The 13,453-nt window shown below is 33.4% G+C and overlaps 3 protein-coding genes across 3 annotated transcripts in view; 2 read left to right on the plus strand and 1 right to left on the minus strand.

The window, feature by feature from the left end:
- Positions 1-13,453, plus strand: part of LOC125822764 (protein NUCLEAR FUSION DEFECTIVE 6, mitochondrial-like) — a 286,093-nt gene that overhangs the window by 221,957 nt on the left and 50,683 nt on the right. The gene's annotated exons all lie outside the window — the stretch shown is intronic.
- Positions 1-13,453, plus strand: part of LOC125822761 (dormancy-associated protein 1-like) — a 29,741-nt gene that overhangs the window by 14,159 nt on the left and 2,129 nt on the right. The window lies entirely within an intron of this gene.
- LOC125822693 (receptor-like protein 4) lies at positions 133-7,407 on the minus strand. The gene is made up of 9 exons (XM_049502125.1): positions 7,173-7,407; positions 4,786-5,844; positions 4,353-4,500; positions 2,704-2,775; positions 2,393-2,464; positions 1,671-1,742; positions 1,191-1,268; positions 624-805; positions 133-514 (listed from the first exon to the last, which is right to left on the minus strand). The coding sequence occupies exons 1-9, from the start codon at positions 7,243-7,245 to the stop codon at positions 393-395; spliced, it is 1,878 nt and encodes a 625-aa protein (XP_049358082.1). The 5' UTR covers positions 7,246-7,407; the 3' UTR covers positions 133-392.

Genomic DNA, 13,453 nt, shown 5'->3' on the forward strand with positions numbered 1-13,453 from the left:
ATTATGATTTTTTTTTTTAAAAAAAATCACATTAGCTTTGGTCTGTTTGGGGAATTTAGATATATGGAACTTGGTAAATATGCTATGAATAAGCACAGTTCATTTGTAACAGCCCCTTAAAAATGTACGTTACAGCAAAATGTGGGACTAGAAAAACTTGTTCACCTTTCCATTCATCAATTTAACAGTTATATGGTACATGGTGCCGGTTTAATCAAAACTAACAAAAAGAGTGCGAGTAATATACAACATTCTTTCTATTCCCTCCAAGATCTCTGTGTATATAAGATACTACATTTTATGCAAAACACCATTTCAACTAATCTTCTATGCCCACCCAATATACACATTTTTTCAGTCACAAAGCATCTGCCAGTCTTGTTAGTAATCAGTCAGGTAAGCAAGGGAGGTCCATTCTCAGCAGCTGTTCGCGTATGTTCGTGACTATAGCTTCTTGCCATTTGTACATCTCGATTGAATTGAGTTCTCGACTTTGCATATGGAGCATCTCTCGCTGGACAAAAAAATAGATAGTGGTTTAAGAAGAGTAACCATACGCAAGGGTAGCAGTTGAATTAGTCAGAATCTAGCATCAACAAAATGTTTTGAAATGAGAATATTACCAGCAATTCTTTGCACACGGAGGATATTCTGCCGTCTCTTCCACCAGCATGTTATGCAGGTAGCAATAAGCAGGACAAATACACACGCCCCTAATCCGATCCCAATTTTTGCTCCAACTGTGAGATGTGTTCCGCAAGTTGGTAATCCCGGAATACCACAAAGACCTGCATTATCAGTGAAACTGGAACCATCCACTGTAAGCATTTTATCGTCATAAACTACAGAAACAACATGCCAGAAATTTGCAAATTTCTCAGAGTACATACAACTCCAGATTGAGGGCATCATATTTTGGATAAAATTGGTACATGCTAGTGAAAATTAGTCGAGGCCAAGGAATTTGTCAACACAGCATAATCATGATAACGGCAGTCGGAAGATGGTCAGACAATTCCTAAGCACAGCAATGTTCTAAAGGCATATAAAGAATCATCATGCTACGCAGTATAATTATTTGGCACCACAAAATCGAAAAACAAGAGCAACTATAAAAGATAGAATATTAAAAGATGCTTCACCAAGAACAAGCCATAGGCCAAATAATATGATGATTATAGAAAACATACTTGAATTTAGCCCTGTGCAAGAGCCTTCCACCTAATGCAGCAGGAATCCTTCCAGAGAGTGAGTTGCCATTGAGATTCCTGTAACAAAACAGTAATTTAATTCTCTTTATCAAAACAAGGAAAAATGACTAAAATATATTCAAACTTTGACCGAAATTGCTATAACGATACCGAACTTTTGAAAGGACCTTTTACCCCTGCACTATTTAATAGTGTATTTTAAAGGTATATATGTGCCCACGTGGAAATCATAAATATTGCATCATTATAAAAAGTAACGTGTCCACGTGGGCACATATATATCATTAAAATACACTATTAAATAGTGTAGGGGTAAAAGGTCCTCCATAAAGTTTGGTATCGTAACATCAATTTCAGTCAAAGTTGAAGTATTTTCCCGACTCTTTACCCTCAAAACAATAATAAAAATAGTTCTATCATTCTTTTGTCTTCAACTGATCAAAAGTTAAAGTATCTTACAGCGTCCGTAATGAGGTCAATTGCCCGAGGCTTTCAGGAATCGATCCATTGAAGAAATTGTATGAGAGATCCCTGTAATGCAAATCTTTGTTAGACACTCACCAGGTGAGATCCACCTTTTTTATTACTAGTGGAATATCCTTCACTATTTTGCTAAAATAGGGAATGAGATCATCTTGTATCATTTCTAACTAAAAAGAGATGTCCAGAGAAATTGGAGAAGCACTTTAATTGAACTAAGGTAATAATGTTTGTTCTAATACACAATAAATATATAACATTCTTTTCACCCCGCTAAAATAAGAGTTCTACCCATAAGGAATTGTTATGTTTCTCAGTATGAGCATTATCCTCTATCCTTTATAAATTGTCCTACTCTATTTAGGTCTATGAATTTCAACCAAAACATAAAGATGTATCCAAATTTCAAACAACAGTTTATCTGTATATATACTACCATCATATCCATATGGGCAATATGACTTGTATTTCACAATCCATAAAGCTATTATAATCAAGAGTCTTCCATTACTTATTCCTTATTCCTACCTAATTTTTAAGAAGAGTGGGCTATGATATTAATGAAATAGGACAGTTGTATGACTCAACACTCCTCAAAAAAGTATAGTTTAGAAACCGCTTAATTTCAAATTTGATTGTCCGGCAGAAAAAATCTAAATTAATTTTGAAAAGCACATGAAGTTCCTGAAAGCTTTACTCACAATGTCTCCAGACTAGTTACCGTTCCCAATGCCGGGGGAATAGCCCCATGAATGCTGTTCCCACTTAGATTTCTGTAAAAAAAAAAAAAAAACGCACACAAGGAAAGCATGGTCAAAGTATATCATATTTAGAAATGGTTGTTTCCAGTTTCCATTACTACATGCAAGAATGGAGCATTAAGAAAAGAGGGATGCTTAGAAGATTTGAGAAGGTTGCAGTTCTGGGAAGTGTCATGTATTTCTTCATAAGGTGTATTTGCCTTAGGCAACACGTATTCCCCAAAACAAAAAGCATTTGCAAGCTAACTTACATGCTCTGAAGATGACGCAATCGAGAAATTTCATTTGGTAAGAAACCTCTTAAACCTTGGTTGTCCAAGCCACTGACCTTACAGGTAAACCATTTGGAAAAAGAAAAAAGAGTTAAAGATGATTATGTGAACGAAATTCAAAGCATTCCTGCAGACCGCAGTCAAGAAAAGCAATATAGACCTTAGGAAAATGATAAAATTTGGTCAAAAAACCAGCACTGAAGAATGTAAAGATAAAAGGGGACATTAACAGACAGAACCAGTTACTTCACAAGAGGTAACATGTTTATCTAGCAAATAGCAACAACAATAATTCACATTTTCAGAAAAAAATAAATCACTATGAACCAATCAAGCTTATAGAAGTTATGCATTATAGAACAGAAGAAATGGAGACACTAAGTTTTGCTATTCTAATAACAGGATTTACTGCAACAGATATGTAGTTCCTCTAAAGAATTCATTACACAAAGCTTGCAAGTAAAAAACCACACAATATGAAAGTGTAGGCATGCTAACATGCAGATTTTGAAAATTGAGGATTCCAATCAGGAAAGGCATCTTGCTGACAAAATACATAATTATACTGTCCTAGTGGGACAAAGAAATGAGATCAGAAATATATGAATTTGTGAGAATTTTAACATTGAAGGTGTAAATAACAAACAATCTATCTCATTTTTTATGAAATTAAAAAATGTACAGTAAAGAGCTTTCAACTATCATTACATCACAAACTAAAGTTTAATTTTAAGACCCAATACATAAACTATTTGATACTCAAATAACAAATTTTGACCATGACGAGAGATGGGGATGGTTACTTTGGCAATCGATATTATGCAACCAGAAGTTCCTAACTAATTAACTGCCTGTTCCCCAGTTCCACATGGGCTTTCTGGTCTAGTTAGAGAAATGTGTCCTTCATCTCCACAGCGAATCAGCCCAGTCCTCTTCCTCATTCCCTTCTTTCATAAACCCAACCCTTCCCTCATTGCCGCAACTTCCCTTTCTGACCACTGCCACCATTCTTTCTCACTTTCCCCTTTCACAGCCTCCTTCCTGGCCTCCCCCTAGTCCCTGGCCTTTGCTCTTCAAAGTCCCACTATTCCACCTCATTCCGCATTTCACATTCACACTCAACTTGGATTTCCCTACTTATGTGTAATGAACCGTGTTAATTAGTGAAATACACAAAGCAGAGAAAGCCAAGTTGTTGAACAACTTACCACCCGGGCAGGTGTGGAACTTAGGGAAAGAATACAAAGCAAACGGGTGTTTGAGTATGTGTGTGTGAGCATATATATTTACAGGATGAAAAGTTTTACAGCTGCAAGGTTCTCTAATTGAGAAAAGTGATTGCAAAGATGCCCATTTTTTCCGTTTTCCTTTTGAGAGGGGGGAAAGGATATTTTTCTTGGGTTGATTCATGATTGATCAGAAAATTCACACAGTGGAGACCAAGTTATCCAGAAACTTGTCAACCAAAACCTATATTGAGGTGGGGAGCTTGACTGAAGATTACAAGTAAAATACATGGTGTATGTAAGTGATTTTTGAATATGCCCATGGATATACCATATGTCCGACCACACAAACATACATATAGATAGAAACTTGTATATCTAAGAGTAAGCTCATTGACGTACATCCCATCGATGACCCATTTATTGCTAGTTTTGTCAAACTGACAATCTGCTCCACTCCAGGGATGTTGTTGGGGCACACATGGATCACCATTCCATCCAAGCCGAAGGGGAAGTCCAAGTGCATTCTTTAGCGACTGCAAACCCCTGACTGCACAATTTAAGAAGGATAAAATTGTATCAATAATCGTCCAGATAACTTCCAATCTTCCATAATCAGAGCAGTAGAATGATAATGGCACAAGCTGGACTCATTAGTCAAAAAAAGAACACGATACTACTTATGGCCATTTTCTATAGCATAACAAAGCGAGTAAGCTATCGCCTATACCATGCGTAAAACTTGTACAAACTTTTGACTTTTATCTTTCTTTCCCACTTTAAACTCTGAACAAGCATCCAAGAAATGTTAGTGTAAATTTTTAAACTTATGTACCTTCATCAAGTAATGTTTTAGATTCAGTTATTATAACCTCAAAAATTTCAATAGCACTAATTATAGCATGAGTTCCATTTTTTGGCTGCAGTGTGATTGTCAAGGTCCTGCCACTGATTGGAACTGTTGTGTTCAGCACAAGAGCACTGTTAACACCCCCAGCCATCTTCACAATGTCGACATCTGGAAATACAGTGTCACCATTGATTGAAATGTCCATGACCCTCTGTCCCGCAGATGTAACTGAAGGATCAATTTCCGCAAAGTGTAACCAAACAGAGTACTTTTTATTGGGATCGACATCCACTGTGTATGTTAATTCTGGCTCATTGTCAGTGCTAAGAAGAGCAGTTTGATAAATAGATCCTGGATAAAAGTTTGGTGCTTTGGAAGTTGACTTTGTACTGTTTTTGGTAGAAATGCGGCGATCAGAATTCTGGCCAAATGTCTTGATTGAACTCCAAAACCGATCACCACCCCAATGATCACCACTGTAGTCAACATCAAACATTGATTCCTGAGCACCACAGCTGAGTCTTTTGACAGTTCTGATAATTGTCCCTTTACCAAAGTCAGGACCAAAATAGTATGCTCTGTCATCTACTTGGAGAATTTCAATTGCAAGTATAGCTGGATCTCCATGACCTGTGCTGTGGAAGCAAAGAGAGGCAGTACCATCATCAAGAAAAATAAGTGTTTCAACAAATACTTGTTCATCGTCATGATTGCTCCAACCAGATGGCAAAGTATAAACCAAGGTGCCTTCAACAGAAACATCAAATAGTGGTTCATTATCAAAGCTTGGTTCTACAACCATTCCAAAGAATATCCTCACTGAATAGTGGCCATGGGGGACTCTCTTGATATTGTAACAATTCTCAGGTCCCTCCGATAAAGGGAAATACCGCAGCGTAGTGAGTTTAGGCGCAATGAAACTTGGGGATGTTCCATTGAAAGGTATCCCTCCTGTATATGCAAAATCCTTATACCAGAGAGTCTTTGTAGGGGCAGTATGAACATCATGTCGAGCTCCACAGCTTATTCGCATTACATATGGATCTGCAGTGAGTAAACAGTAGAGTGAACACAAAATGCCAACTAGGAGACTAATGAGTAATAGCCAAGAATTAAATTTTCGAATATGATGGAATAAAAGCACTAGATATCCAGAAAAGCAGAACAGGTACACAAAAGAGGAAGCAATTCCACCTCGAATATCAGCAGTAGACTCTACCTTGAATATCAGCAGTAAACTAACTTTAACCTTCACTAGTGTTACACCGCTTGAATGCACTTGAAATCTTTTTTTATTGAAAAAAATGTAGTCCTAGAGGTACTTGACATGTTTATCAAACTCTACACTTGACAGGAAGCAGGAGCAACTTGAATATTTGAGATGGAATAGTGTTTATTTTTCACTAATGTTACATTAATTTGATGCGCTTTAAAACTTATCATTAACGGGCAAAAAGTAGACCTAAAGAGGCTCAGCAGATTTCTGAGTCTACTCGTATTTGTTCCTCCTATGATTCATCAAAGCACAACCAGAAAAAGCATGCTCACTCCCTCTCAAACCCGACTTCCAAGTTCCACCCCTTAACCAAAAAAGAGCTAAAGTAAAACATGACCTAAAACAACTAACTGCAAGTGTGCAACAACAAAACATTACAATTTTTTTTTTACTCGTTTAGAAAACAGTAATGCGCATAGGGATAAGCGCGACATTCAAAGACTCCTTAAGTTGACTTTAAAAGGCATAAGTTCTAGTATTGGATTGAACAGGTCCAAGTAGAGTGGAATGCACATAGAAGATTCAATTCAATATAGCTAATCACACAACTGATCCGAACTGATTTGGGGGATTGAACTGCAATTATAGACTCATTTTCTTGTCTTGCATTCTGCGAGCACTCCACAGACTACCTTAACTTCTTTTAAGGATCACTAGAGCTTCAAAAATAGAAAACAATTAACAAATTTGAGAGTGAAGATAACTATTCAATACGATTATTCCAACTACATTGATTATCATATATGTACGAACTTTAGTAGTACGAATCCTCGCCCCTAAATCCATTACTCAAATAAATAATAAAAAGAACTTCCCAGTATTCAACTCAGGAATAAAACATCAGAACTAGCTAAAATCAGCATAATATCATTCAAAATCAAAGCAAGTCCATTGCAAAATCCCAATTAATGAGAAACATCATTCCATTACTACATCTAAAAACAAATCTACAAAAGCAAAGTATAGCTAATAAAAAAGTTCACTACTAGCAAATAAAACAAGTAGATCCCAAAAAACTAAGTTATCACTACTAAAGAAACCCAGTAAAATTAGTTGAACGATTTCACATTACAACCAAAAGGAAAAAAGGGCTGACCATGGCGAGAGCAGACAAGCTGAAGACCCACGCAGAAGCAAAGAAACAAGAAAAAACAGTGGAATCTCAGCATTTCGGCTCCAAATGCTACTTAGATTTGCTTCAATTTGTTGTTATTTTCTTCTAGAAACTCATTGATTTCATACTCAAATCTTGTACTTCCCTTGTTGTTTTCTGGGCACTAATTATCACACAATAATCAGTGGAGTGATAATGGGAAACGTTCTGTGCAGGTAAAGATAGTAAAGGAAAGTTGAGTATTTAATTCTTTTTATTTAATTTTCTTATTTGACATTGACCCGTGAATGGGCATTGTTACTATGCTTACAAGTCCACTGCTTACAGTGAAGCTTCAATTATTACTCACTATAAAAGGATTGCTTCCATTAATATCCACACAATCAAATTAGATTAAAAATTAATAATAGGTAACTAACTTAATAACATTATGATCGATTGACAGTGATTGATAACTTAGAATAAATGATAAATTATCTATGGTAATATGTTAGAGTTATACAGATAATGTAAAAACAATATTGGACTATCAATATATATAATTTAAATTCTTTATTAGATAAATATTTGAAATATTGTCCATAATGATGAAGCATTTAGAAGTATATAGTAACCACAAGATCATGTAAAAAAAAATTTGAACTTTAACATGAACATTTGTTTCTAAAATGATTTGATAGTTATTACCTAGTAATATATATTACTTACTATGTAATGAATAAGTGTTTGCATGTAAGAAGTAGTAATTATTAGAAGATTGTATAATCAAATATTAATACTCCCTCCGTCCACAATTATTTGTCAGGGTAAGGTCATGCACATCCCTCAAGGAAAATTTAATACAAGGTGTAATTTGACTAATATAACCCTACTATATCAAGAATACCAAAAGTCCACATAACTTTTCAATTGAACTACACAATCATTAAGGGCAGAATTGGAAAAAAATGACTAATTATTTCTTGATTGTTTAAATTGACAATTAATCTTGGACATCTATTTTTAGTATTATTTTTTTATTTCTAAGATCATGTTGTTGGTAGACCTTTGTTTTAATAATAATAATGATAATAATAATAAGCATGTGTGAATCGACTATTGATTTTAATTACTCCTTTCGTCTCTATTTATGTGATATTTTTCGTATTTCGAGATTCAAATAAGTATATCTTTGACCATAAAATTTTCATATATCTTTTAAATATTTTGAATTGTCAATTGTGACTTATAATACTTTTTACGTAATTTACAAATATATAAATTTTATTTCAAGATTTCATGCGCAAATTTCTGGTCAAACTTACAGTACTTGAATCTTGAAAAATGAAAAGTGTCACATAAATTGGAACATAGGAGTATTATTTTTTTGGGTTACTAACAATTTTGTTTATCAAAGGAGAATATATACCATGAGAACAAAAATCTCTAATATTTACCTTTTAGAAAGACATTATGGATTTATGGTAAATTAAGGATAAATTGGACAAAGGCAGGTGATGCGAGTGCATGGGATGACCATGAACCTGCGCCACAACATGGCTAGGCAATGCTAACGATTTATTTTTTCCACTTCAGTTACTGCTTTCATACATATTCTTCTAGTCAATTATTAGATGACAAAAGCTACCAACGTGAAAATAAAATATAAATTTAACAAGTGAGTTTGGCTCCGTTATTTTGAAACAAATACATCATTGACCACAATAAAGAATACAAATTTGACATTTGAGAATTTAAAATATAATGCCTCGACTATTGCAGTTTAGACCCTTTAATTGTAATCAAAAGCGCCAGGTTGCCATGAATAACTCCAATTTGATTATATTAAATTCCTTAATTATAGCTCTAAATCGCATTATGTTCCCATCTTTACCTTTATATATATTTCTAGAGGAAATTAAACAAATCTTTTTTTTATATTTATACTAATAAAAGATAACAAGTATTGTGAAATTAGTCGAGCTATGAGTAAGTTGGCTCAAACACCACTATTATAAAAGCATACTAGCTGGCTCGAACACCACTATTATATAATTTGTTCCAAACAGTGTTGGTTAAATGGATTGTATAAAAACATTTTTGAGTGAAAACACACTGAAATATTTCTAGCTAGCTAGGTATAATATTAATATTGGTAAGTTTGATCTACAGAAAATCAATGTGAAGACTTGCAAGTTACATAATGAAGGCCATGTGACTCTGGAACATCGTTTTCCTTCGCAGCTATCGTAACTTTTAACTTCATATATATTACTAGTACTGATCCAACCATGCACAAGTAGACATTATTATCGACGATATCTTTAATAAGTAGTAAAAGATAATATCAAACCACTATCTGACATTATTATCAATCATAAATAAATTAAGTGCATGTGGACACTATACTGTGGTTGATCATCCTATAAATGCTTGTGGTTTTGTTGATGGAATTGTTGCAGTTGCGTGACAGTCTCTGCAAGGGCTCGCAAGCCGTAAAATTTTCTGACCAAACGATTCCCCTGCAGTTGCCTTCTTGTTGTTGTTTCGGACAGTTGGAAAATCCTTTTCTGAATCGGATTGCTTGAGAGCTTGATTTTGCTGTGGTAATTGAATGGCTTGTGGTAAAAGCTGACCCTTGTAGAACAAAATATCAGCAGTACAATTGTTACTAGTTTGATCAACAGTGGTTATGTTGTGAGTTATATGATGAGCAAATTCAAACTCTGTTTCTTTTTTGGATGAGGGGATATTGCTATGTGCCTGAACCACACAAACGTCCTGCATACACACTAGGCCTGCAAAGGAGAGTGAATCGCCAGATACAGAATCTCTGCGATGAATCGGAGACGTTTTCTTCGTCATGCTTGCTGCTTATTATGGATTTTCAATTAATGAACAACTATGTTACCAAACTCTGGTCTTATATACACATTGCCCTCTGGCTATGGATAGAGTACAATGCTTGTGTTTGTTCATTTTTGGTTCTTTCCTAAATGTTTTTATATATGATCATAGATGTATTAGTATTCATTTTAATAAACTTCTTGACTATAAAAAACTGAAATTAATCTAGCATTGAAACTGACTTCAAAGTTTGGAATTTTTTTAGATGTAAGTTTCTTGGTTGTCATTTTCTCAGTTGAAACATTGTGATATGCCAATGTGGTGTTGGATATTACAAAGTAAAACTAACAAATAGGAATGATTGGACATTCTTGGCGTAGCCTTTGGTTTTGTATTTTGTCATAACTTGAGTCATTTGTTTGGCCGTCCTTGTAGGAACAAAGATACTGATAAAACAGTGAAAATTTAGGATACACTCAAGAAATAAAGGACTTTATGTTTTATTTATATCCAAAAGAAAAACGTATGTTATATACTATTCCCTATGTCCATTTTCAATTGTCATTATTTTCTTTTTTAGAGTCAAACTATATGAAATTTGATTAATATTTTACTATGTATTTTTTCATCATATTGATATGCAAAAAAACTCAATCTATATTACTTTTCGTATAGTTTTTGAATATCTAAATTTTGTTTAAAATATCGAATTAATGTAATCTAATTTAACTTTAAAAATTTGTCAAATTGACTTTCGAAAAGTGCAACATGACAAATAAAAATGGACGAAGGGAGTATTATGGTTAACTTTTAAGTTACTTTAACCCAAAAATAAATAAAATTGAGGTTAGAGGAAATGGAAATGAAGAGGGAATTACAATGTAGGAACCGAACTATTAAAGCTTCCTAACGTAATACTTGCTACGGTTTTTGTGCATGGATTGACCTTATGGACTTGATGCTTTCTTGTTGGGCTTCTGGCCCAACATATATTCGGTGTCCGGCTTTCTTTGTCCAGAGTCTGGACTCCAGACGAACAGAAATGAAAAGAATATGGGCCTAAAGCCCAAGTAGCTCAGATTTAGTCCAGATCGAAGAGTCAGCAGTTGTTGGGCTCAAAGGCCCACTTCTTTATTAATTCCTTTACGTACCTAATATTCATATAGTTTTTTTCATTTTTTATTTCCATTTCTCTACACTTCCCTTTTATTAAACAAAAAATAAATAAAAAATAGGACCAGTAAATATAAAAATTAGACATTGGATAGCAACCCACGACCTACTCATCCTCCTTGGTCCCACATATTTTTGTTTAGTCTTCATCCTTATCCATTTCTTCGATTCCTTTACTACGGTCAAACATTATACTTATAGTTTTTTGCTATAATAAATATTTTATTACAAGACTAATTTTTTTATGAATTAATTTTTTATGTTATATTTTATTTTTTAACGACGGTCGTTATAACACTCTTGGTAAATTTCATATCAATTACTATATTCAAAATTTGTATGGTAAAAATATATTATAATATATAAAATAAAATATTTATGATAATCCTTATTAATCTCATACACATAAGATATTTTAAGTACAAATGTCTAAAAACAGTTTTACTTACTCATCTAATGTATTACGTAATTTTTTTAAATAAATTTAAAGATTAATATAACATTTAAGTAACAAATGATGGTGTTGGTGTGTTATGGCGGGGCCTCAATCCACCGGGGAATTAAAAATGCTCCATTAAAGCTTATAGTAATCCTTGTTTTTCACTCATTCTTTTTTTTAAAGGCATAAATTATCTACGGTTCTTAAAAGTTGTCCGTATATTTCATTTAGATACCTCAATTAAGATTATTATCTATTGAATACTTTTATCTATACAAAACTTGTTCATATTAGACATTTTTCGATAATCAACAAAAAAAGAGTAAAGTGTGTGAGATACATTCTCGATGACATGACAAAATGATTACTGAAAAAATGACATGTGTCAAGTGGGCTCAAAAATTATAAAAGAATAATTTTAAATTAAAAAATAAAATTTATTTCAATAACATTTTCTACCCAGCCATCTGCCCCACGCTACGCTACCCCACCCCCTTTCTTCTTCATCTTTTCCCCCGCACCATTTCTTTTTCCAAACCACAAAAGTGACAAAACTCAACATCATAATAACTTAATTACAGATTTAGTTTTTTTTTAAAAAAATAAAAATAAATTTCATACATAATACGTGAGAGAAAGATATAGAGAGAGATTCATACTAGAGTGATGAAGTAGCGGAGTTTGTTGACGGATAATCATTTCAATATCGATTGTAAAAAAGAAATCAAGAAGACCCAAATTAATTTTATCGAATTTTCGGATATTATTTTTTATACATTAAATGAGTTTATATTTTAATTTGAATGGTGGTGTTTGTTTAAGGAGGCTCGGAAATGGAGTTGACGTCGGTTAAAGTTTTTGGTCGAATGTCCCAAATTCTTCCATCTATCTTTCTTTTCGCAAATCCAATAAGTTGATTTTAAAAAAATGAAAAAATGGCCAAATGACCTTCTAATCTATTACCGGAGTGTATTTCACCACAAGACACATGCTTGTTAAAGACATTTCAGGGAGGAAATAATTCCACTTTAAAATAACTCAGGGGGGTGACAGGACCCCCGTGAAGTATAAGTGTGTAGTTGAAAATTCGGTAATAGATTGGGAAGTCATTGGCCATTTTCTAAAAAAAATAAACACAAGATGCAGGGTGAAGAAGACGACTGAAAGAGGGGTGCGGGGCTTCTTTTTTTTTTTAAATCTTATTTTTATTGAAAATTAAAATTAAATATGATTTCAGATTGCATCACGCGCAAAAGGAAAGTGAATAACATTTTTTATGCCATATCAACATTTTGTGTTTAATAGGTACACATTTTGAACAATTTAGGCATTTAATAGGTACTAACCCTACATAAAATGTCTAAATGGAATATGCAAACAATTTTGAGGGGCGGTAGATGACTTAAGGTTTTTTTTAAAAAGCAAACATGTTTACATTCATGCATTCATTTATTATACATACAAGTGAACAACGTCTAACATATTCTATATTTCTATGAGAGTGAAGTCCTTGTTGAGAATACAATTATATAATAAATGTGTGTTTTAACGTCTAACATATTCTATATTTCTATTGGTAGTGAAGTCTATATTATTGAGAATACAATTATATAATAAATGTGTCCTTTAACAACTTAATTAAGTTTTTAGATAAGATAGTGACACACTTCAACCAAGCACAGGTCTGAGATCAAGATCGTTGGATTGTCTATTTTTATATTAAGTAACAATTTAACTTTAAAATATTCATTTTATCCTTAATAAAATGATTTATGTCACACAAATATCTATTACTGATTTTAAATCACAATTTTTTTTTAAAAAA

This window comes from Solanum verrucosum, unplaced genomic scaffold (genome assembly GCF_900185275.1).
Source record: "Solanum verrucosum unplaced genomic scaffold, falcon-dt-bn FXZP01000103.1, whole genome shotgun sequence".
Lineage (NCBI taxonomy): Eukaryota > Viridiplantae > Streptophyta > Magnoliopsida > Solanales > Solanaceae > Solanum > Solanum verrucosum.

Excerpts from the sequence above, each read along its gene's own strand:
- LOC125822693 (XM_049502125.1), bottom strand. The coding sequence starts at position 7,245 with ATGCTGAGATTCCACTGTTTTTTCTTGTTTCTTTGCTTCTGCGTGGGT. Across the intron at positions 1,743-2,392 it reads GTAACTAGTCTGGAGACATT|GGATCTCTCATACAATTTCT; the intron begins GTGAGTAAAGCT and ends TTTGCATTACAG. Across the intron at positions 806-1,190 it reads TTGCACAGGGCTAAATTCAA|TTTCACTGATAATGCAGGTC; the intron begins GTATGTTTTCTA and ends GGATGGTTCCAG.